Source organism: Canis lupus, chromosome 1 (genome assembly GCF_003254725.2).
Source record: "Canis lupus dingo isolate Sandy chromosome 1, ASM325472v2, whole genome shotgun sequence".
NCBI classification, from domain to species: Eukaryota; Metazoa; Chordata; class Mammalia; order Carnivora; family Canidae; genus Canis; species Canis lupus.
The window spans coordinates 87,470,753-87,494,147 of record NC_064243.1 but is presented as its reverse complement, the minus strand read 5'-3'; the positions used below and the strand labels follow the sequence as shown (position 1 = coordinate 87,494,147).

Here is a 23,395-nt window from a genome sequence, read left to right as displayed (position 1 = left end):
TCTCACTGGTCCATGTCTGTCCCCTCTGTTCTCAGCCTCCCCCCACCTTTGCCAGCAGCAAACATCCAGGCCCCCCTTAGATTTTGCAGAATCCAAGGGTCTGTAGGACCACCGTTTTTGAGCTGAACAGGACCATCTTGTCCACACTCTTTCTTTCAAAACTAGGGAAACGAAGACTTAGGGAAAGGAAGGAACCTGCTGGGGCTCATTGGTGGCTAAGTAGGCTCAAACCTGGATAGGAGTTCCAGAGAAGTCAACCTGGAGAAATCCGCATGCATTTAGTACGGAGCTCAGTACGCACCTGACTCTGTGCTGGGGGCTTTATATACCTTATCTCATTTAATCTCCTTGATTGTCCCACAAAGTAGGGTTATGCCTATTTTATAAATAACAAAGGCAAAGCCTTAAGAGGGTTCGCAATGTATTCAAGGTCACCTAGTAGTACCAGAAATGGGATTTGAACTGTGGTCCGTCTGCCTCCAAGACACCCTTCTCTTTAGAAGAGGTTTGAAAACTAGAAGCCTAGGGGTCAGGTCCAGCCTACAACTATTTGCCTGGCTGCTCTCTAGAGTAGTGGGTTGGGTTTTTTCCCCTGTTTTTTCCATGTTTGTTTTAGTGTTTAAATAAATGGCCAACACTGAAATAGCCAAAGATTTCCCAGGAGAAATCTAGAGATCCAGGTCCTCTTGACAATTTGGTAGGTCCTGACACTTCAGGCCCAAACTCCCACACATTAGCAACTGAGGAAGCTGAGAAGCAGGCGCCCCTATAGACTGAGGTTGGGTTCCCCATTTCAGAGCAGTCTGCACCCGATCCTGCTGTATCACACCAAGCTCATGTCATGTGTTTATGTCACCTGCCTGACATGAGTTTCAGACCCTGCCAACGTTTCATCCTCTCGTGTTAATTCACCAGAGTAGGCTGCACACTTGGGTGGTTTCCCCACTGCATCCCCCACTGTGCAGCGCTGTGTGCACTGCTCCCCATCCCCAGGGGCACCAGCAGAAGGTAGCAGATGGACCTCAGAGTAGAAGCCGGTGGCAGAGAAGGGAGAAAAATGAGAGTTGAACTCATGAAAAACCTCATGTTCCTTCTAACCATCTGGATGTGCCTGGACATGCTGAAATGCTGACATCCATACATAGCATTTGGGGCCTGATTTTGCCTTTGCAGACAAGTAATAGTCTTTGATCTTACATCCTTGTCCAGAGCCCTCACAGAGGATTTCATGTGTGAGAAAAGGGAAAGAATCCCACAGTGCCTTACTTCCATGTGAAGGGCAGTTGGAAAGCCGGGCCTGCTTTCCCCAAGTAGTTCGTTGTTTCTGTAATGACGTGGGTTATTAGCAAATTGTCGATTCTGTGGTTCTGTCGGAGAGAGATACACACTCAAGTAAGGGGGAAAAATCCACCAATAAAATACAACACAGGGCTCAGTACTCCCTCCCCTAGAAGAAATGGTGGCTCAAGTCGGGAGCTGCTTGAGATTTAGGAACATGATTCCTAACATTTGCCTATAACCTGTCACCACCTGATTTGACTGCCACATCATGATTTTTTAAGATTTTATTTATTTATTTATTCATGAGAGACACAGAGAGAGGCAGAGACATAGGAAGCAGGCTTCCTGCAGGGAGCCCAATGCGGGGCTCGATCCCAGGACCCAGGGATCATGCCCTGAGCCAAAGGCAGACACTCAACCACTGAGACACCCGGGTGTCCCTGCCACATTATTTTAAATCATAGTTAAGAGGAGCCCCTGAATGACTCCATCCATTGAGGGTCTCTTGATTTCAGCTCAGGTCATGATCTCAGGGTCATGAGATCAAGCCCCATGTTGGGCTCCATGGAATCTGCTTGGGGTTTGCACTCTCCCTCTGCCTCTCTCTCTCTTTCGAATAAATAAATAAATCTTTTTAAAAAATCTGTAAATCATGGTTGAGAGCTCTGAAGCCTAACAGAAAATCTGTAAACCTGTAGCAATACATCATCTTCCTCTGCAGGTTATTTTTGAAGTTGCTTTCAATGGTCCTAAAGGAGGATATGTGGCTCTCGATGACATTTCTTTCTCTCCTGTTCACTGCCAGAATCAGACAGGTAAGCATTCTCTTTTTCTTTTGGCTCACACAGGGAGTTTTCTTTGTAGATGCCTGTGGTTGGGACTTAATTCTAATTTTCTCACCTCTCCTGTTATCTCCTCCTTTAAAAAATTATTTAATCAAGTAGTCATTTTTCTGCTACATTACTCTTTTTTTTCCCCTAACAGAGTGAATTTAATTTTTTTGACACCACAGGCCAGTTGTCATGTGTTAAGGAGCTTTCACCGTCCCTATCTACTAGGTAATGAAAATTAAATACAAACACATTCCCTCCTCATCTTTCTCTTTTTTTAAAAAAGAAGATTTATTTATTCATGAGAGACACAGATTGAGAAAGAGGCAGAGACCTAGGCAGAGGGAGAAACAGGCTCCATGCAGAAAGAGGCAGAGACCTAGGTAGAGGGAGAAACAGCCCGATGTGGGACTGGATCCCAGATCCTGGGATCACGCCCTGAGCCGAAGGCAGACACTCAACTGAGCCACCCAGGTGTCCCTCGTCTTTCTCTTTAAAGGATATCTTAGATCATGTACAGGTGGCTGAGTGGGTGGGAAAAAATTCTCAAACTCTCAAGTCGGATTATAAAAACTCTAATTTTATGTACTCAAGACCTATAAATGTCTCCATGTTTAAAGATGTTAATATTTGGTGTACATTATCTCTATGACAGTTTGTGATATTTATAGTATGTACTTAATTTAATTTCTCTTTCTAAGTAAATCCTCAAATTCTTTTATCGCAGCCAATTTTGTAATTTCCATAAACTTAGTGTTTGGAAAAGAGAGGAAATTTTTACTTTCTGGAAAAAAGGGAAGCAAATCGATTCAAAATAAATTAGAAAACAAATGTTCTAGGGGTGCCCGAGTGGCTCAGTCAGTTAAGCATCTGCCTTCAGCTCAGGTCACGATCCTGGGGTCCTGGGTCTGAGCCCTGTGTCGGGCTCCCTGTCCGCAGAGAGCCTACTTCTCCCTCTCCCCACCCCCCACTTATTCTCTCTCTAATTATCTCTCTTTCTCAAATAAAGAGATAAAATCTTAAAAAAAAAAAAAAAAGAAATGTTCCAGAATATGAAGGATGACACTATATTCATGATAACCCAGATTAATGCAACTGACCTTAGCTTTTAGTGTTTTTTTTTTTTTTTTTTGAGAGGCCCCAGGGAGGCAGTGATTGCCCCATCTTATTAATGAGCCCTCATTCTGAGTTTTAGAGCATGAAGTAAAGTTTTGAACCTGGCCTTTGTAGTATGACTTTCACTTAAGATAGAGTTGGTGTCTAATTTCATAGGGCTTCAGATACATTTCACAAGCAAGGGGACTGAGAAAGATAATGTTTTCTACTTGAGCTAAAGTGTTACCCCCAAATTAGAGAGAAACACTCTAATGTGTTAAAACCAAATATTTTTTTCTAATTCTAATTTTAAAAATGATCTAGCGAAATGGAACCAGACAAGATATGCATATTTACATATTTTCATTAAAATGATTTAATCCAAACTATAACCCCAAGATTAAAGGGGTCTCGAAGTTGGACAGTTCCCTACTCTCATGAGCTAGTATTTCAGTGGTGTTATCATAGTTGCATAACCCCTTTATCATTATTTTTGGAAAGTTTCTCCTGTTTGTCACCAGACATTTACATTGAACTTTTCTTTATTTTTACTTTATTTTATTTTATTTTATTTATTTTTTTACATTGAACTTTTCTATTTCCAAGTTATTCATATGGGAAAAAGGGGTGTTTATTCAGTATCTGCACAGGGTTGATGGTGGGGTGAAGATGCAGGTGAGAGGTTAACAGTATCTACTGAACCACCTTACAAGTAATGTTTGAAAACACTCTCCCTTTTAAAAAGATACAGAATCTATATGAGGGCTTTCCCACCGACTGGTGAAAAGAAAAGAAAGATTCCAGCAAAATAAGGACTATTTGTTAAAAGGTCCAATAGCCCTTCAGTCTGTAAAATTCAGCCCACATACAGGCCCTTCCTCTGCGGGGACCACCAGTGATTCACAATTTCATGTAATTAGGTTAGCCAAGTTCCATACTGGTCTTCAGAACTTCCCAACCTGGCAACTTTGCTTTAAACTAGTTTAATTGCATGAGCATGGTGTTCTCCAAAGTCGGGACTTTGGATTCACATCACTGCTCTGCCATTTGCAAACTGTGTGACCTTGGGTATGTTAATTAACCTCTCTGAGCTTCTGTTTCCACATTTGTGGGACAAGGTTAGAAGGATCTGTCCTGCATAGTTGGGAAGATGATGAGTTAATTTCTGTGAAGGCCTTAGCAGAATATGGCACACAGAAAATGCTTGGCCATGAGGCTTCGTGTGATTTACTTAACTTTCAAAATATGCCCATCCTTTCCCTGGGAACCAGGGAGTCAGCTTGAAACTGAGGAGAACCAGCAAAGGGCACCGCTTTGGTGAATGGGTGAGCTGGAGCCTCCTTTGTGCTGTTCCTTCAGCAGCTGTCGGCCAGATTCTGAGTCTTAGAAGCTGAGCTCTCCGTTTTTCATACTTCATCTTACATTTCACAAATAGTTTATGCCCTTCTGTTTCATAACAGGTGCCAACATTTTTTTCCTTATCTTGGTTAGCTCCAGACTTGTTGTCTCTGCTTTTCCCAGCTGGATCTAGCATTTTCTTCCCTCATCCCCTTTAGTAGGCCAAGACAGGAATTATTTCAACATATGAAGCGTCTCGTTCCCACCATCTGGTTGGGCTTAGTGTTAATCCAATCTCCCAGACCTGGGACCCATCACAGAGTCACAGGTGTTAAACACCAGTGTCATGTCGCTCCCCAAGTATTCCCCCAAGATGCTGCCAGAGAACAGTGAGACCTCTCCACGCCCCCTCCTTGAGTTAGGGCAGTTCCCTTTCCAAGCCTCTCCCACCCACAACCTCTCTGTCCTCCACCACATTTGGCTTAGCGCCTGGACCATGGGAATAAGCTCTCATTTTAAACTGTAAAGCCTTGAATGGCTGACAGGTGATTCCACTTATAGGGATGCCGTCTTAATGCTCTGCCCCAAAGTGAGAACTCCCACTGCTCTGCCATATATAGGCCCAATCTCCTCTCGGGGCTTGGGTCCACCCTAGCCCCATGCCAGGGACTGGAAGGGTCTTGACACTCGTGGATATAACCCTCAAAGATGTCTTCCTGGGCCTAAATGCCATTTATGCCCATTTGCCAACAACACACTGCCCTTTTGATATCTGATTAGAAACCTGGCTCTGGTCGTTGCCTTGGTTACAGCTGTAGTGGCCTTAGCTCAGACCTCAAGCATCTCCACAGCCTGGTCAGTGGCCCAGCCCCAGCCCCTGCTCCATCAAGATTCCTCAGTCTGGCGCCAGGTCCTACTCACACTGTCTCCCAGCCAACTTCGAGCTGTCTCAGCCTGCTTTCGGGCTGGCTCGGGCTAAAATAAAACTCCTGTGGCAGGTTAGCAGCCTACAGAGCACGCTGTACCCAGATCTCCAGAGCGCTGCAGGGGCTGAGGATCCCAAAGCCTGCTGATGAGCGTTTACAGTTCTCAGGCTGGTACGGAGTCCATCTCCATGAACCTCAGGGTGGGAAATGCTGCCAAAGATTCTTCTCCAACAGCAGCACCCTTCACCTGATTAGAGGATCTTCAGAACCTCTCATTTCCAAAAAGCTCAAGTGTCAGAGAGCAAGTAATTACATCTTACATTGTGATGCTTTTTGGCACCTTGCTCAAAGGGCCTTCTTCCTTTTTTTTTTTTTTTCTTTTCTGATCGACTGATGTTCAAGGGCTTCCAACTGCCTCTGATTCCTCCGTATGCTTCAAAGGGGTCATTATCGCTCAACTGTCATGGCCACTTGGCCCATATGCTCTGAAACCAGCCTTAAGCAAAAGCTTTCCACCCACCCCAGATCTCTGGCGTGCTCATTTTAGGTCACAAATAGGCCCTCTGGCCCCCTCTTCAGGAATTAGATGCGGTCTCATAGCAGAAGCGGTGTTCAGGGTGGAAGAGATTTAGGCTTTCAGTTATGCTTTTGAGATTTTCTTTTTATCAGGCCTCCTCAGGACCCCAGACAAATCCATTTCTAGGGCTAGGTATTTAGCAAAGGAATAAAATCATGTTCTCAGAAACATCTTTCCTGAGTGTCTCAGTTTGTCACCATGGAGAGAACTGATCTGTGCTTACTTTCAAGTTTTAATACCACCTCTCACCTCTCCTGCACACATAGTAAATGGGTTATGGTTCTCTTGTGGCTGCCCGGGGGAATATTCCTGGGGATGTATTCCCAATGAGTGATTTTACTGACCTGCCGTTCTCTGTGTGCCTGGCTTTTGGGAGTGCCATACCATTTTCTGGGCCAGACAGCTATCAATGGTGCATTTTCAACTACTTTTTCATTACCAGGTAGCAAGGGGTAACTAAGACTGGAGACCAATATAGGGTTTCCCTTGGTTGTAGATCTGCATAGGGAGGCTGGTGTCAAAGGAGACTCATGTGAATGACATCATCCTCATTTTTCAAAGACTTTATCTTCGTGGCTTAAAGATACTCCCTGATGCTCACAGAGCCAGGCCCAGCAATGCGTGGGCCAACCCACCAGTCTTAAAGCATTGAGAATGCTCTACGTTTCCTTTTCTCCTCTCTGGTTCCTCAGGGTGCTCACTTTGCACACTTGCTAGGGCATGTCACCTAACATACAATCGGAATCCAATTATGTAGGAATATTTTGTTCCTATTCTTTTTTTCTAATGTGGTGGTGATCACTTTTTACATGCTTTTAAAACTTTATTTATATGTCATTTTAAACTCAGCCAAAATTTGCAAGAATACTATAAAGAACTCTCATATAAGCTTCACCCAGGTCTAAGTTATTACCATTTTACCAGATTTACCTTATTGACCATTTAAGAGTAAGTTGCAGACATTATGCCCCTTTGCCCCTAAATACTTCAGTGTGTATTTTCTAAAACCCAGTGCATTTTCCAGAGTTAACTCCCATCAAATAACTATAAAGTTCAGGAAATTTAGCTACTGATACAGTATTATCAACTAACTCATGGTCCACATACTAATTTATTCCAATCCTGTCTTTTTTTTTTTTTTTTGAGATTTTATTTTTTTATTCATGAGAGACAGAAAGAGAGAGAGAGAGAGGCAGAGTCACAGGCAGAGGGAGAAACATGCTCCATACAGGGAGCCCAATGCGGGACTTGATCCCAGGACTCCAGGATCATGCCCTGGGCCGAAGGCAGACGCTAAACCGCTGAGCCACCCAGGGATCCCCTCAATCCTGTCTTTTATAACTCTTTGCTTTCTGGGACCAAGATTGAATGTTGGGTCCCTTATAGCATTTGGTTGTCATGCCTCTTCCATCCCCTTTAATCTGGGCCAGCTCCTCAGCCCACTTGATGGTTTTCTTGCTTTAGAAATTGAAGCATTGAGAGTATAGTGAGGTTCTGTCCATTATCAGCTTCCTGTTTCATCATGTCACTGCTCCCAGAACTCAAATATTTCTCTAGAACATTTCTCTTTCTCTGGCCCTAAAAACTTAGGCCAGCGTATGTCAGCATGCAGAACGGATCACAGTTGGCTACATTAAATGTGTCCCAAACTGTGGCAGTCACATCCCCTCTGGACTCAGACAATCTGAACAGTGAGATTTACAATCACTTGTTGCAGTACCAAGTTATTCTCAAAACAGCAGAAATCTTTTATGTTCCATTCACTCCAGGCAATCTGGAATGAGGTGGTATTTATAGACCAGGGTAAATGATACCAGAACTCAGCAAAAGCCAAAATAATACCAGGTGATGAAATTGGTGTGACTTTTTGGAACAGCGAGGTTTATACTAAGCAATGATTTTCTTCAAGCAGATCAGCTCCTACTACTAGTGTCAATTATAAATAGACAGCGGCTGAGCTGGTGACACTGAGATTGATCAACAAAGGAAAATTATTTCTGGAAAATATTATTTCTAAAATACCTGTCTTAAGAGAAAAATTAAGAGTTCCTTAAAATCTTTACCTTTTTCTTTCTCTTTAATTTTCTATGAATGAATTTGAATCGTGAAGAAATATGTGAATAATTGCTCCCAGTCTTTACATTATGAAAGGAAATTTCTTTTGAGGTCTGATATACTTCTTTATTTTTTATAGAGAGTATGAACAGAGTTCCTTCCCTCCATCTCCTTAGGGAGGAAAAGAACAATTTTCCTGTCATGCTGAGATGTTAGTTTGATGCTAACCTGTCAGCATGCCATTAGGGTGAAAATATTTTGTTGTGTTTTCTTTATTTGGTCTCCCTGGCTCAAATGTGTACGTATTTGTCAACCAGTTGATGTAGTCCTTTGAGATCGTTGGGTCTGGCATTTTCACTTTGGTTCTCCTTTGTCCAGAGCTTCCTTTCAGTGCCATGGAAGCCAGCTGCAATTTTGAGGAAGATCTCTGCAACTTTTATCAAGATAAAGAAGGTCCAGGCTGGACTCGGGTGAAAGTAAAACCAAACATGTATCGGGCTGGAGACCACACATCAGGCATTGGTAAATCAGGAGTCTGTGCTTGTGGGGATGCTGGGGGTTGGGATGGTGTTCATGCTCCATCTGCCATTCTTACTCCACACCAATCAAGACAGTGACTTACAAAAAAAAAAAAAAAAAAAAAAAAAAGCAAGCAAGCAAGAAAAGGCAGCTATAAAGAAGCAAAAATGATTGGTAATCGTATGTTTGGCCATTTTTTTAAAAATTGGCATTTAGGTTGCTATGCTTGCACAACAGTCTGCCAGTTCTTTAAACAGCCAAACCTTTAGAAATTATCTTGCTCTTCCCTTTAGATAGATAAGTATCTTTAAAAAGCTATTAGATTCCAATTACATAAAACATCCAGAAAATGCAAATCGTTAGAAACAGAAAGCCAATTCTTGGTGGCCAAGGGGCTGGGGAGTTACTGTTTAATGGGTAAAAAGCTTCCTTTGGGGGTGACGAAAATATTTTGGAGCTGGAGAGTGGCACTCGTTGCCCAACATTGTGAATGTACTAAATGCCACTGAATTGTAGACTTTAAAATGGTTACAATGGTAAATTGTATGTTATGTGTATTTTACTCAATGAAAAATAATTTTGTACGGCACTAAAGGCTATAAAAACTATTGGAAAAGGCTGGGGGTAGGGGCACTTGATGGTTATGTCTACAAAGAACTGTAAGAAAACCAATTTGAGCTCCCCTGTGTAAGGATTAGCTACCTAATTACTTTGACAGCATCCCCTGTGAAGCCCACTTCTGTAGAGACTGGTGCAAAGAGCTTGTTTCAAGGGTTAGTGTCTAGTTCATTTATTCAATGGCTATTTATACATTGGGCACTGGGTGTGCTCACCACACTCTGATGACACTTCAATTTCAGAGTAGCGTACTCACACAGGCCCTAGGAAGGGCCTTAAAAGGGGCCCTCACAATTTTATACTTGTAATCATGACTTCTTTTCTTACAGGTTGCTTAACTTATAGAAATACAGGCACTACAAAGACCTATTGTCACCTTGGCCAGACTCACTCCTGGAGGATACACTAGTGAACAGATCAGGTCCTGTTCTCACTGGCTAGCAATAATCTCAATGAGCAGGAGAAGTGTTAGACAATTATATACACAAATAAACTTATAATTTACACGTTGCGGTATGTGCTATGGAAGAAATGAAGAGTGGGCTCTGAGAGAGAATAGGAGAGAGATCCTGAGAGGAGAGAGTATTAGCTGGGAGAGTGGGAGGAATCCAGGCAGAGGGAACAGCATCTGTGAAGTCCTTGAATATGGGAAGAGCTGGACAGCCCCAGCAGTGAGAGGGTTACAGCGGCTGCAGTGGGCAGGAGAGTGGAGGAACATGATGTTAGGACATACACCATGGGTGTGGCAGGCCAGAGGGAGCATTTGGGATTTTTTTATAAAGGAAATGAGAAACCATTTAAAATTTTTAAGTAAAAGAAGAGTAGAATTCAATTCGGGTTTCAAAAACATTGTTCTGGCTGTGCATGGCCATCTGTATTAGTCCACTCGGGCAGCCATAACAAAGTACCACAGCTTGGGTGACCTGAACAGCAGAAACGTATTTTTTCATGGTTCTGGAGGCTAGAGGCACAAGATTGAGATGCCATCAGGGTTAGTCTCTAGTAAGATCTCCCTTTCTGCCTTGTAGATAAATGGTACCTTCTCATTGTGACCTCACATGGCCTTCACTCTATGTAAACCAGTAAAGACAGAGAGAAGTCTCTGGTGTCTCTTCCTCTTCTTGTGAAGACATCAGTTCTGTAGGATTAAGGCCTCACCCTTATATCCCCATTTAATTATCTCCTTAAAGGCCCAATTTCCAAATAAAGTTGCATTGGGAATTAGGATCTCAACTAATGGATTTGTGGGGGGACATCACTCAGTCCATATCACTACTTATATAAGATAACCCAAGAACCTTTTGTCAGATGAATTAAATCACTGGATAAAAAACCAAACTAAATACAAAGACCAAGGGAACAGAAGGAAAATTGATGAGGGGAGGAGCAGAAAAAGGAAAGAACAAAAAATAGATATTATTTTTTTCTTTTCTACCCAGGCTTTCTAGAATACGTGGATCTGTTTTAAGTTTACTGTAGGGGTGATGGAGCAGGTGGGAGGGGAGGTTCTTGACCTTATGTTTCTTTTTTTTTTATTTATTTAAAGGAAATAATTGTTCTTCCTTGGACCCTTTTCTTGCACAGAGAAGGTACTTGAAGATCTTTTCTGGTTGAATGGCAGGCTGAAACAAAATCGATTTTGGGGATGACACAGATCAGTCCCTAAGAATACTCATGTAAAATAATCAAAATTCGAAGGACTATCAGACCAGTCTGTGATCTGTTTCCACTAATCACTGCAGGAATAAGAAGGAAAAATCTACTCTGGACCTTACTGTCACTAGGACCCAGTATTAGGTACTCAGTCTGTGTCACTTGATTGACCCAGACAGCTGGAGCTCCAAGATGATTTCATCCCTTTTGTTTCATGAGAAGCACAAATCCTAACTGATGACTAGCATCTGAGCATATTGCAGATGGAAATCTATACTAGTTTATGAAGTTTACTGAAATTGAAGAAGTTTTTTTGATAATAGAGTCACAGGATATATCCTGTCACTTAAGCCACAGATATTACATAATGCATCCTATCATTTAAGACCCATGGAAATAGTCTCTGTTGGCAAATTCTACTGCTCTTAACCAAATTTTGCCACTTGACACTTTGGCCTAGATTATTTAAATTTTTCATCACTGATAGCCTAAATGTTTTGTCCTGTTTGCAGGGTACTACTTGCTGGCCAACACAAAGTTTACATCTCAGCCTGGCTACATTGGAAGGCTCTACGGTCCCTCCCTGCCAGGAAACTTGCAGTATTGTCTACGTTTTTATTACGCCATCTATGGGTTTTTAAAAATGAGTGACACCCTGGCAGTTTATATCTTTGAAGAGAACCACGTAGTTCAAGAGAAAATTTGGTCTGTGCTGGAGTCTCCAAGGGGTGTTTGGATGCAAGCTGAAATCACCTTCAAGAAGCCCATGCCTACCAAGGTATAGTAGAGCCAGTGCAATGCTTTGCCCCTTTGTTCATCTTTGGTTTCTGGGCTGGGTTAGTGAATTTCTGTTTAATTATTTTCAAATGGTGATGTTTTATTTTTCTTCTGACAGCCCCACCGCTACACTCTATCTGAGCCATGCACAAGTTATATTACCTATAAATTCTTTTCAGTTTTCTGTCTCAGAATCATGGCCACCGAGAGTGTTTGCTTGTTTATTTCTCAGATTCCCTGAGAATAGACCAAAGATGGTGAATTCATGGATAGTCCAAGTTCAACAGCTAAACTTTAATTTGAAGCCCCAATTCTGTGTGTGTGTGTGTGTATCACACACACATGCACACATGTATGACACACATAGGAATACTAATCACTGTATTATAATTTATAATACTAAATTACTTTAAAGGGTGAAATCAGTGAGCCTGATTTTATTGAGGCTTTAAGCTCAAAAGCTTAAAGTTCTACCTTAACACAAGGTAGAGAAGCTCAGTAAAAAATGAGAGCGAGCCCAGATGGAGAGAATTTATGTAAGGGTACCATCAGCCGCTGATTCTGATAGCAATGAGAATACAAAGAAGTATTTACTGCAAGGGGGATATAAAAGAAAACTATAATCTCCCCAAGTTTAACAACTCCTAAACTTAAGAAAGTTTTACAGAAGTAATAAATTCTGTCGACTACAACCCAGATATGAAACCAGTATGGGAAAATTCATTTTGTTTCAGCCCATCATTCAACCAGAAAATGTCTTTCAAGTACTTGCTCTGAGCAAGAATGCACTCAAAAAAAGATATGAGAGATCCCCTTCTTCAAATCCCCACAATGGGAACTCAAAATATATTGTTAAATGAATGAATCCAATCAATTGATCACGTTTATTAACCAGGAATTACCCAGGCTCCCTAGGGAAAGATACAAACCTAGAAGATTAGTAGAACCTTCTTCACAAACTTTAATGGCTTAGGCTTTCTTGCTGGTTATAACCATCCAGACAGAACATAACTTCATCCATCTGCTAATGAAATTTGGGACACCATTCCTATCACAGTGATGCTTGCTTATTTTTAGTGCATTGGAGTACCCACAAGGGCATGATTAAATTCTCACAGTGATTAATCAAAGATCTTTGAAAATCTTTACGAAGTTCTTTTCCATGGCTAGGCAAGAAGAAATTGTGATTATCATGACATGGCAGTCTCAGTAATTGGCTTCTTTTTTTTTAAGATTTATTTATTTATTTAAGAAAGAGTGCATGAGTGGGGGAGAAGGAGATGGAGAGACTCTCCAGTAGATTCCCTGCTGGGCTGCTGAGCATGGAGCCCAATGCAGGGCTTGATCCCACAATGCTGAGATCATGACCTGAGCTGAAATCGAGAGTCAGATGCTCAACCGACTGAGCCACCCAGGTGCCCTGTGACTTACTGACTTCTAAAAAGGGTTGAGCTAATTTACCATACTTCTAGCAGAACGTAAGCATACAAGTTTTATCACAGTCTCATAGGCACAACTTGTCTTATTTTTATGCTAATTAAACAGGTAATGTTATTTCAGGCCTCCCCTTCTTAACTCCGTTGTATATTGATCATGTGGCTAGAGTGAGATATTTGGTTTGCCCCCTGGATGATAGGAGAAGCTAGGTGATGTTTCTGGTGTGAGGTTCCCATTTCTTCTTAGTCTAGACTCATGCTCTTTAATCTTATTGCCTAGCCAATTCCAAACATTTCCTGGGTGAGTCTATCTTTCCATAAATGTCATCTGACCTTTGCAATGTCATTGAATTTCCTCTTTGATCTGTTAGTCCTGGAGGTATCCAAGTCTCTCTGCACCTCTTAGGGATCCCAAAGGCTTAAATTGTTTCCCATTACCAGTTATTTACTCTGGCAAGTAGTATGGTAATACACACACACACACACACACAGACGCGCACACACACAGGAACAGACATGCACCAGATTCACATAATCAGGGACACACCAGGAACTAAGGAAATATTCATTATACTCCATACCCTGTTATGCTAATGTTTTTTTAATTTTTTTAAAAAAGATTTTATTTATTTATTCATGATAGACATAGAGAGAGAGAGAGACAGACAGAGACACAGGCAGAGGGAGAAGCAGGCTCCACACCGGGAGCCTGACACGGGACTCGATCCCAGGGCTCCCAGATGACGCCCTGGGCCAAAGGCAGGCGCTGAACCACTGAGCCACCCAGGGATCCCCTAATGTTTTTTTTTAAAGTTGGGGGATATAATAAGGATTTTACTCATTCATTTGACTTTCATTTGTTTATTCATTCATCCATTCATTTATCCCTTTATTCAACCAGAATTTATTAGATACATGCTCAGGGCAGGAGTTATAAAGATGAGTGAGGCTCAGACCCTGCCCTTGAGGAGGAGATCACAGACAACAGAAGACTAAAATACAGATACGTAAGCAACTAACAACAGTCCAATCTCACTGTCTCATGGAAGGGTCTCATTGAGAAAAATAGAATAGTTCAACTAATTGGACATTTAAAAAATAATAACAAGTAGAGACCCAGCCTGATGAGTGGATGGTTAGGTTCAGGCTGTCTGGATTCTAATTCTTGCTCATGCCCCCACCCACCCTACTTCATCCTGTCCCCCCATAACCTCTAGAAACCTGCCCGCTCCTTTAGAGTGTGTCCCTGCTTTTACCTGATGCCATGGAATGGGAGCAAGCCCCTCAGCCAGTGAGGACTCCCTGCACAACTTGCCGTTTGTCTCTTGGGCTGCCTTCCAGACCCTCCCAGCAGCTGCTTTATTCCCTTCCGACCACATGAGGAAAAAGGGATCTGTACCCTTGGGGGCAGGGAAGTTCTTTCAGCCTTGGAAGGAACTAGTCATACATCTGGCCCCAACACCCAAGAGGAGAAAGTACAGTTCACCACCAGAAAACTCGACATACGTCTCAAGGTGGCCTGTAGTTCTTGGCAGGTCCCTGCTGAACAGAACCAGCTCCTCAGAGAGGGAGAGAGCCATTTGACAGCCACCATGGGGGCCCTTACTTATGTAACATATACAGGTGGAAGTAAGATGCAAATGACGTTTCAGGGAAGGGATAAAATGAAAAGTCAGAGTTGCCCTTACTACTCCGTCCTCCTGAATTCAAACTCCAATTGCACCTCTTTTTCTGGTGGTTTTCTTCCTAATTTGGGAATATTTTCCTCTTTAATTTTAAATATTGTATTTCCACATCCATTTCTTGATTCATTAACTTGAATAGTGTTCCCTGCGAAGAAAGATAAGGACTTTAGCTTACTTATACTATTCCTTCTCCTTTTTTCTCTCTTCACAATTTTTGGTTATATTGTATTTTTCACTTTTGGTGCTCTTTACAACTTTAATACATGTAACCATCTATATTTGGACCCGTAAACTCTAGATAGTGTCTCTTAACAGCCTCCTATGTAAGATGAATGAATCTTCACATCTACATCTCCCTTCACCTGTCTTGCCCCTTCTCTTGTCACCGTCTCTAAGCCATACAATAGCTTTTACATTGTCATGGCTTAGAATATTTATGTTCCTACAGTGAAGGCTTCTGGTGTTGCCAATGGCTGGATATCCAGTGTGGGTCACCTTGGCATTTGGAAGACGACAGTTCTGCCTTCCGGTAGGGGCGTCCCTCACAATACTCGGTTTTTCACATCTGCAAGTAATGCAACCCCAGATTATTTCCACACATTTCCAAATGGCCCCAGAAGTGCCAAACCATCCTTGGATGAGAACCATTGGTCTCTAAGTTGATGCTGAAAATTGAAATTATATTCTCACCTTACCTGCAGGCCACTCTTGTCCTGCTCCCATCTGTGCTCTGCCTGGCAATAGAGTTTTTATGAGCAAAACGCGCTCCAAACCTCCCCACCCTGGAGTAACCTTTTGGCTTCCTGTTGCTTTTAGGGAAGAGACTCCGTGTGCTCTGACACCAACCCCATCCCCAGCTTCACCTCCTGCTCTCTCTATTCTAACCATACTGCGAGTTCAGTTCCAGGAACTCACACCTCTCTCCTACCTTGGATAGTTATACACCCTGTGTCCTCTGCCTAGGCTCTTCTTAAATCAATCATGGCTTAAACCTCACTTCCACAGAGAGTGCTTCTCTGACCCTGCTCCCCAGAATAGTTAGGGCTCCCTGGGCATTCTAAGCCTCTTGTTCATCATCTTGGAGACAGTATAACACACTGATTAGGAGCAAAGACACAGGAGTCTCTCTGGTTTCAAATCCTAATTCCACCTATTATGGGCTTTGCAATCTTAGGACTTTTTAAAATTGAGGTGCAGTTGATATATAGCATCATATTAGTTTCAGGCATATAACAAGGAGTCAATATTTGTATATATTGTGAAATGATCACCACAGTACACGTAACGTGTCACTACACAGTTACAGATTTTTCCCTTGTGATGAAAACTTTTAAGGTCTCCTCTCTTAGCAACTTTTAAATATGCAATACAGGGCGGCCTGGGTGGCTCAGAGGTTTAGCGTGATCCTGGAGACCGGGGATCGAGTCCCATGTCAGGCTCCCTGCATGGAGCCTGCTTCTCCCTCTGCCTGTGTCTCTGCCTCTCTCTCCCTCTCTCTGTCTGTGTCTCTCATGAATAAATAAATAAAATCTTTTTTAAATGAATAAATATGCAATACAATATTGTTAATTACAGTCACCATGCTGTATGTTACATTCCCAGGACTTACTAATTTTATAACTGGAAGTTTGTACTTTTTGATCTCCTTCCATTCATTTCACCTACTCTCCACTCCTCACCTCTGGCAACCACTGATTTGTTCTCTTTTGTCTATGCACTTGGGTTTCTTTTCTTTTCTTTTTTAGATTCCACATATAAGTGAGATCACATGACATTTGCCTTTCTCTTATTTTTCTTAGCATTAATGCTCTCAAGGTCTGTGTTGTTATAAATGGCAAGATTTTGTTCTTTTTCATGGCTGAATGATATTCTCATATTCTTATAAACCTGTTTCTTCCTTACCTTTCTCATCTGGAACCCTAAACCTAACAGCTACTTAGATCACAACTGTTTACTAATTGTGGGATGACTCTCAGATCCTGACTTTTGAGCAGTGTTTGTTGACCCTTGGCACAATCACCTGGGAAACTTTAAATGTTCATTGTCCATCTCTCTTCTTACAAAAATATAATCTTCCTGAGGACAAGGGCCTTGTCAGCCTTGTCCATTTCTGTATCTACAGCATCTAACACTGTGCCAGGTGCAAAGTAGATCATCAGAAAAATTTTGTTCAATAAATTTAGTTTGATATCTATGTGGACAATGAATAAGTAGATGACTAATGAAAAGAACAATGAAAAATGACTTAAGAAAAGGAACAAATGGACTTTCTAAGGCTGGTAAGTGGCATAGCAGGATTTTACCCATGTTTATCCAGCTCTGAAGGATGCCCTTTGGCATGGGTTTTTATTAGTTTTTAAGATTATTTTTAGATTTATTTATTTGAGGGGAGCTTGGGGGGACAGGGAGAGAGAGAATACCAAGCAGATTCTGCACCAAGCCCAGATCCCAAAGCAGGGCTCAATCCCATGACTTCAGGATCATGGGACTGAACTGAAACCAGGAGTCAGATGCTTAACCAACTGGGCCACCCAAGCACCCCTGGCACAGGTGTCTTTAGATGCTCAAGGTTTCTACCCAGTCTCAGAGAAGGCTTATTCTTGAGCAGCTGCAGAAAGTGAGACTCCCTAGTGTGTCTTGAGGCATAGGCACCTTCTGCTATTTTATTTAATTCTTACCACATTCCTGCAAGGGAAGTGAGACATTTCCTTTTGGTGTCCTGGCCACCCTAGATGCAGAATCAAATGGATCCAACGTCATGTTCTGCAGAAGTGAATGCCTAAGCTCAGAGCTTACTGCACTGTTGTAGGAAGGAGCCTCTGCTTCATGCCCTCGCCACCCTAAAGCTGGTCAAGTAGTCAGGACCTAACTCAGAGTGAACAGCTATGTTTTCATACCTGTGTCCTGGCTTAAAAGCCTTTTTAAAATTTTGACTACACCTGGCTTAATCCTGGTCCTAATTCTCACTGGTGAAAATGTTGGGTAGAGGGACGCCTGGGTGGCTCAGTGGTTCAGCGTCTGCCTTTCACTCAGGTCATGATCCCGGGGTCCTGGGATTGAGTCCCGCATAGGGCTCCCTGCAGGGAGCCTGCTTCTCCCTCTGCCTATGTCTGCCTCTCTCTCTCTGTCTGGGTCTCTCATGAATAAATAAATAAAATCATAAAAAAAAGAAAACATTGAGTAGATATTTTTGAGTATCTATGCTGCTTATTCAAAATAATGACAATGAGCCCTTATATTTGCTTTGCTAGTTAGTATAACCTGCTTTCTTGAATGAGTCATGTGAGCCCAGAGCTGAGCTGAGTGAGAGGCAGCATGGGCCTCAAAGAAGACAAAACCATTGGCCTTTCCCCTACATGCTTCTCTTCCGTCACTCCTAATATATACACACTGCCTCATCTGTGCTTTCCCAGATGCCTTCTATTCTGGATGCTTCCATTCCTTTCTTTCCCCTAGAAGTCCTTATCCAGACTGTTTTAAGGACAATGGGCTGGTTCAATTAATAACTACCTGCTATTTCCATGGACGGTCTAATGTTTGATGGAAACTCTAATATATAGCTCTTTAAAGAAATGGTAGCAATGGCAACAATTTCCCTGAGGCCATTCTAGCAAAGTAGCCGTATGGACAGATTCTGTGTACTATTGGCACAGCTGCCCACAACAATGGGAACCTTCATAAAATGCTCCCTCGGTGCCGGGGACCATACTGAGCACTTGATGTATGTTGCTTCATTTGATGCTGTGACACCTGAGGAAGGAAGCAGTATAGCTCCACTTAACAGATGAGGAAAGCTGAGGCAGAGTATTAAGGACATTGTTCGGTAGCACACAGAGCTGGCTGAGATGAGAAGTAAATCCAGGTCTTTTTGAATTCAGAATCCATGTTGTTTTATACCAGGACTTTATGCCCCTCAGCCCTCTCCTGGTTGAAGGCATAGGATTGGCAAGAAAGAGAGCCCAGCCCTACCTAACTCAAGATTTGTAAAAATTTTGAGAGCTTTGGGCAGCCTGGGTGGCTCAGCGATTTAGTGCCACCTTCAGCCCAGAGCATGATCCTGGAGACCCAGAATTGAGTCCCATGTCGGGCTCCCTGCATGGAGCCTGCTTCTCCCTCTGCCTGTGTCTCTGCCTCTCTCTCTCTATCTATCTATCTATCTATCTATCTATCTATCTATCTATCTCATGAATAAATAAAATCTTTAAAAAATTTTTTTGAGAGCTTTATCATTAATGCCCAGTAGTTCTATTTTAGAAATAACTTTGGCTTCTACAAGGGATCGGAATCTATGGTGGGCCACCACAGACAAAGGAGGGCTTTGGGGTAGAGGGAAATACAGAGTAATGCTTAAGAGTTCTCGTGAGTGGGTTCTCTGCCACTTACACCTTCATAATTTGGGCTAATCATGTGATCTTGCTGAGCCTCACTTTTCTTCATATGTAAAATGGGTATACGAGTAGTACTTACCTCAAAGGATTATGGTGGAGAACAAATGAAATGTGTCAAGTAAAGCCCTTAGCACAGCATGTATTAAATTAACTGAACAGAGACAGAAGGAGAGAGAGAGAATGCCTGAGACTAAAGAATATTTTTTCTATGTCCTGATCCTCATCAGATTTCATAGGCAGCACCTCTACAGTATGTGGACAATTCTGCATAATTCTTGATTTTTGCTGTGCAGTATTCTTTAAGCTAAAAATAAAGTCAGGATTAAGTCTTTATTTTAATAGTACTAAGCTTTCTTAATGACACGGCTGTGTTTACAGTCATGAACAGCTTATAATAAATTTTTTAATGTCTTTGAAACATTTTGAAAGGCATGAGTCATGAAATGGTTTTCTTGATCGGTTTTTCCCCAGCACATTACTAAATGGAGGGCAGGTTATCAAGAGTCCCCTTGAGACCTTTATACACTAGGGACATTAGTAAGGAGAGAGAACAATTCACTCCAAAATGCTTTCCCTAAAAACCAAATGTCAGGAGAAACTGGAGTCATTATCAGAAATTCCATAAAGAGAGAGCACAGACATTAGCCTTTGTGTGTTCAAATCCTTAGTTTAAAATTATTCTTGGTCATTATAGCATATATATTAGGTCCTGCAATATTTCCTGGCCTGAAGCTAGTTTTCTCTTTAACAAAGATCTTCAAATGGTCTGTTAATTAGAAGCACTGGGAGCAACTCAAGATTGTGTTGGTTAAATATTTCCTTTGGAAAAAAAAATTGTTAACTGGTCCATTAATGAGAGAATGACCAGCCATTCTGTTTCATCTGAGCTCAGCTTAATGATCTTTGGGTTAATGGTCAAACCTTCTGAGTCTACTCTGCTATAAAATTAAAAAACAAATAAACTTTAAAAGTCACTTAAGGATTTGGAGAGAACCCCTATCTGGCCAGTCTGAGAAAATATAAATACATTTAATTTTTTACTTCACAAGAAACTTATGTCAGCACTTCTCAGGATATCCCCATAGTACAAATCATTTGAGTAGTTCATTGAAAAAATGTTCTGTGGTGGAAATTTTGCACACTAGCTCTCTTCCTTGTACACATGTGAAGATTCACAATGAGCAGTAACGTATTAGAAACTCTGGTAAATCCTACACTAAAGAACCCTGCTGAACTTCATATAAGGAGGAATTCCTTTAGGGTGTTTAACGTAGAATTCTTGTCTTCTGTTGCCCCTCTTAGCATCATTATACTACTACTATCATAGCATATTATCTACTTACCTGCCTGTCTATATTAATCAGACCGTAAGTTTCTAGAGAACAGAGAGCCTTGTCTCATTTGTTTCTAAATTTCTAATGTGAACATAATTCTGTAACAGGGTGGGTACTCAACAAATAGTTGGAAAGTGGAACTGAACTGTCAATGAATAGGGTTGATGGCAAGGAAGAGCACAGAGGTCCAAGGAAGAAGCAAGAAGTTTCTGCCTTTGGATCACACAAACCATGATCACTTCTAGCCCAGCACCTGAGCCATCTGTCCTGCAAGGAATAGGAGTGACCACTTACAGGCAGGAGTTGCTTGCTTGAGTGGATATAAGGACACACAAAGACATGTAGATATGGAGTCTGATTTGGGGCTTTTTATGATGATATTTATTAAAACCAAAAGCTGTGACTCTTCTCTTGGCACCAACTTTCCATCCTTACCTGGAATCATTTTGCTATTCCCAATGACTGATGGGGGGTTTTACAGGGCTTCTTGATTTTCTGGATGCCTTCCATGGACCCCAACACAGCTTCTCTAGCCTCCATTCTGCAGGTGTGGTCAATGATGCTCTCACTTTTGCTCCCAGTGCTTCAGGCTTCTCCCACCTTGGTCCCCTCAGTTTCTGGGAGTGTTCAGCAGCTACTTTCGTCTCCTTTCCCTCTCTGGGGTCTCAGCACAGCTAGAGAAAATACCACTGGCTCTCCAATGTCCCCTCCATGCTAATAGGAGAGCCTTCCTTTTATTCCTCTCTCCTCTCAGTGACTTCCTTCCTCACCCTCTGCCCTCAGACATTCAGATTCATCTTCACTTGCAGCTTTCCAACTTGATTCTCCCTGCCTCAGTCTCAGGATGTGACCTCACAGATGCATGTCCCAAAAGGATGAAGGCTTTCAACACAAACTCCTTTGATTCTGTTTCTCCCCAAATCCTCCTTTGCCTCTATGGGTCGCCTGGCACATGTGACAGGAAGTATTACCCTTGTTCTTAGTCAAAACCAACCAGTCTATCCATATGTGTGATTTCACCATCCTGTCACCTGTGGGACCTTATTTCCTAAATTATTTCTTTCTCATAAACCTTCAGTATCCACAGTCCTTTATACACTGCCAAACTATGTTGGCCACATGAACAAACAACCAACCTTCCTTTTACTTTTTTACCCATTTAAATTACCACCCAATCCCATGTTTTGTCTTCAAACTTCTTGGAAAACACATCTTCAATTAGTGTCTGTACTCCTGTGCAGGTTCTTATTTCTGAAATCCTCACCTTCTGACCGGTGCCTTCCTCCTACAAAGTATTTATCAACAACAACTATTTCCCACTGATGGTGCTACAGGAATCATCATGCCTGAGAAGATCCTACCCTACCTTTCTCTCAAAGTCCCATTTCAAGTGCCTCTTCCTCTTTGAATATTTAATAAATCATAACTCATGTCTTACTTATTAGCGTGAGATTTGTAGAATAGGAAGACTTGGCTTCGAGTCTTGACTCAGGCATTAATGATGTAATTCAGAATGTCATATCACCTCTCTGTGTAATAAGGATATGTTTTTGGGTGACCCACCACATCTCTTCTACCACATATTACATTTTTAGGCATCTTAATGTCAACAACTGTCTTTTCATACTGTGTAGCACAGCCCTTGTGGAGAGCTCTCTGTAGCTCCTTATTTCCTCTTGGGATAATCTTCTCCTTTTAGCAAAAAACTTGATGAAATTTAAGTCTGTGGTTTGGATTTGTGCTTTTAAAATCTTCCTTTTAACTTTGCCCTTTAATGATGAAAATGCAACTAGATGTAAAATATCTTGGCTTCTGAAAGTCTTAAAGTCAATACTTAGAAGTTCATTCAAATAGAAGAGCAAGTCTAGTAAGTTTCTGAAGAGACTTCTAAATAGGTGGCCATTGGATAACAAGACATCCTGCTCTAAAGGGATTAAGGAACCAGAAAACCAATGTGTAGACAAGATATATGAAAGGTGATAGATTTCCTATCACATTTCTTGATGTCTGGGTACATGGAGAAATGGCTGCCCTAGGATATTAATGTCCTGGTATAATTAAAGTAGGGCCACTGAGTGCAAAGTAGAAGTAGCAAGATCATTAACTAATGACAAGATAATCAACACATTATAGAACAGATTAGAGTAGTTCCATATACATAGCAAGGAAAATTATACTGTCAAGTGGAATAAGTTTTAATGTGGAACTGAATAAAAAGACGAAGTATGGAAAAGGAGACTCCTCTTGAGTTTTTCAAGCTAGACTTGGTGTCAGTTGTCAATCCAGGAATTCTCAATTACTTTAAATATGAGCAACACGGGGTTGAGATACTCGAGCTTTCCTTTTCTCTCCTTTTAGGTATTAGTTGAAGGCTTCTGCATTTCATGTCAACTTATGGGGGAATTACTGGGAAGACTGGTTTGCACAACTGCTGGTTGCCAACACAGCTTGCACGAGTGTAGCATCAGTGCATTCTTCTAGAACTTTCCCAAGGAATTAATCTCCTGGGGTATTGCTAGATTACCACATTTGTCCTCCCAGCACAGTGGAGAAATCTGAAAAGACATCACAGGCATTCTTTCCCCATGGTTTTATTAACAAACTTAATGAAGCAATCATTTATTCCAAGGATTGCTTATGAACCTGAAAGCACTACCTCCTCTATACTTTCAAATTCCTAATCCTGTGAATATTTCCAGATCTTGAAATGGCTACATTTTTAGGGAGACTTTTCCCAAGTTCTTATGAGGCAACATTATTTTTTGATGTTCACATTGAGATTCTCTAGGGATCCTCTGGTTTTCTGAGCTCTTAAATCAGGTAAAGTATTTGCTGGCTTTGGGAGCTGTGAGCTCCATTCACTTGCTTGGAAATTGACAATTC

General features: G+C 41.7%; 1 protein-coding gene across 3 annotated transcripts in view; it reads left to right on the top strand.

Annotated features, from left to right (window-relative positions):
- MAMDC2 (MAM domain containing 2) overlaps nt 1-23,395 on the top strand; it is a 147,427-nt gene that overhangs the window by 83,605 nt on the left and 40,427 nt on the right. For all 3 annotated transcript variants that reach the window (XM_049092120.1, XM_025423330.3, XM_049092121.1), the window contains exons 7-9: nt 2,003-2,096; nt 8,481-8,624; nt 11,405-11,670. In XM_049092120.1, coding sequence (XP_048948077.1) covers nt 2,003-2,096; nt 8,481-8,624; nt 11,405-11,670 — 504 coding nt within the window. The remainder of the gene's footprint in view (nt 1-2,002; nt 2,097-8,480; nt 8,625-11,404; nt 11,671-23,395) is intronic.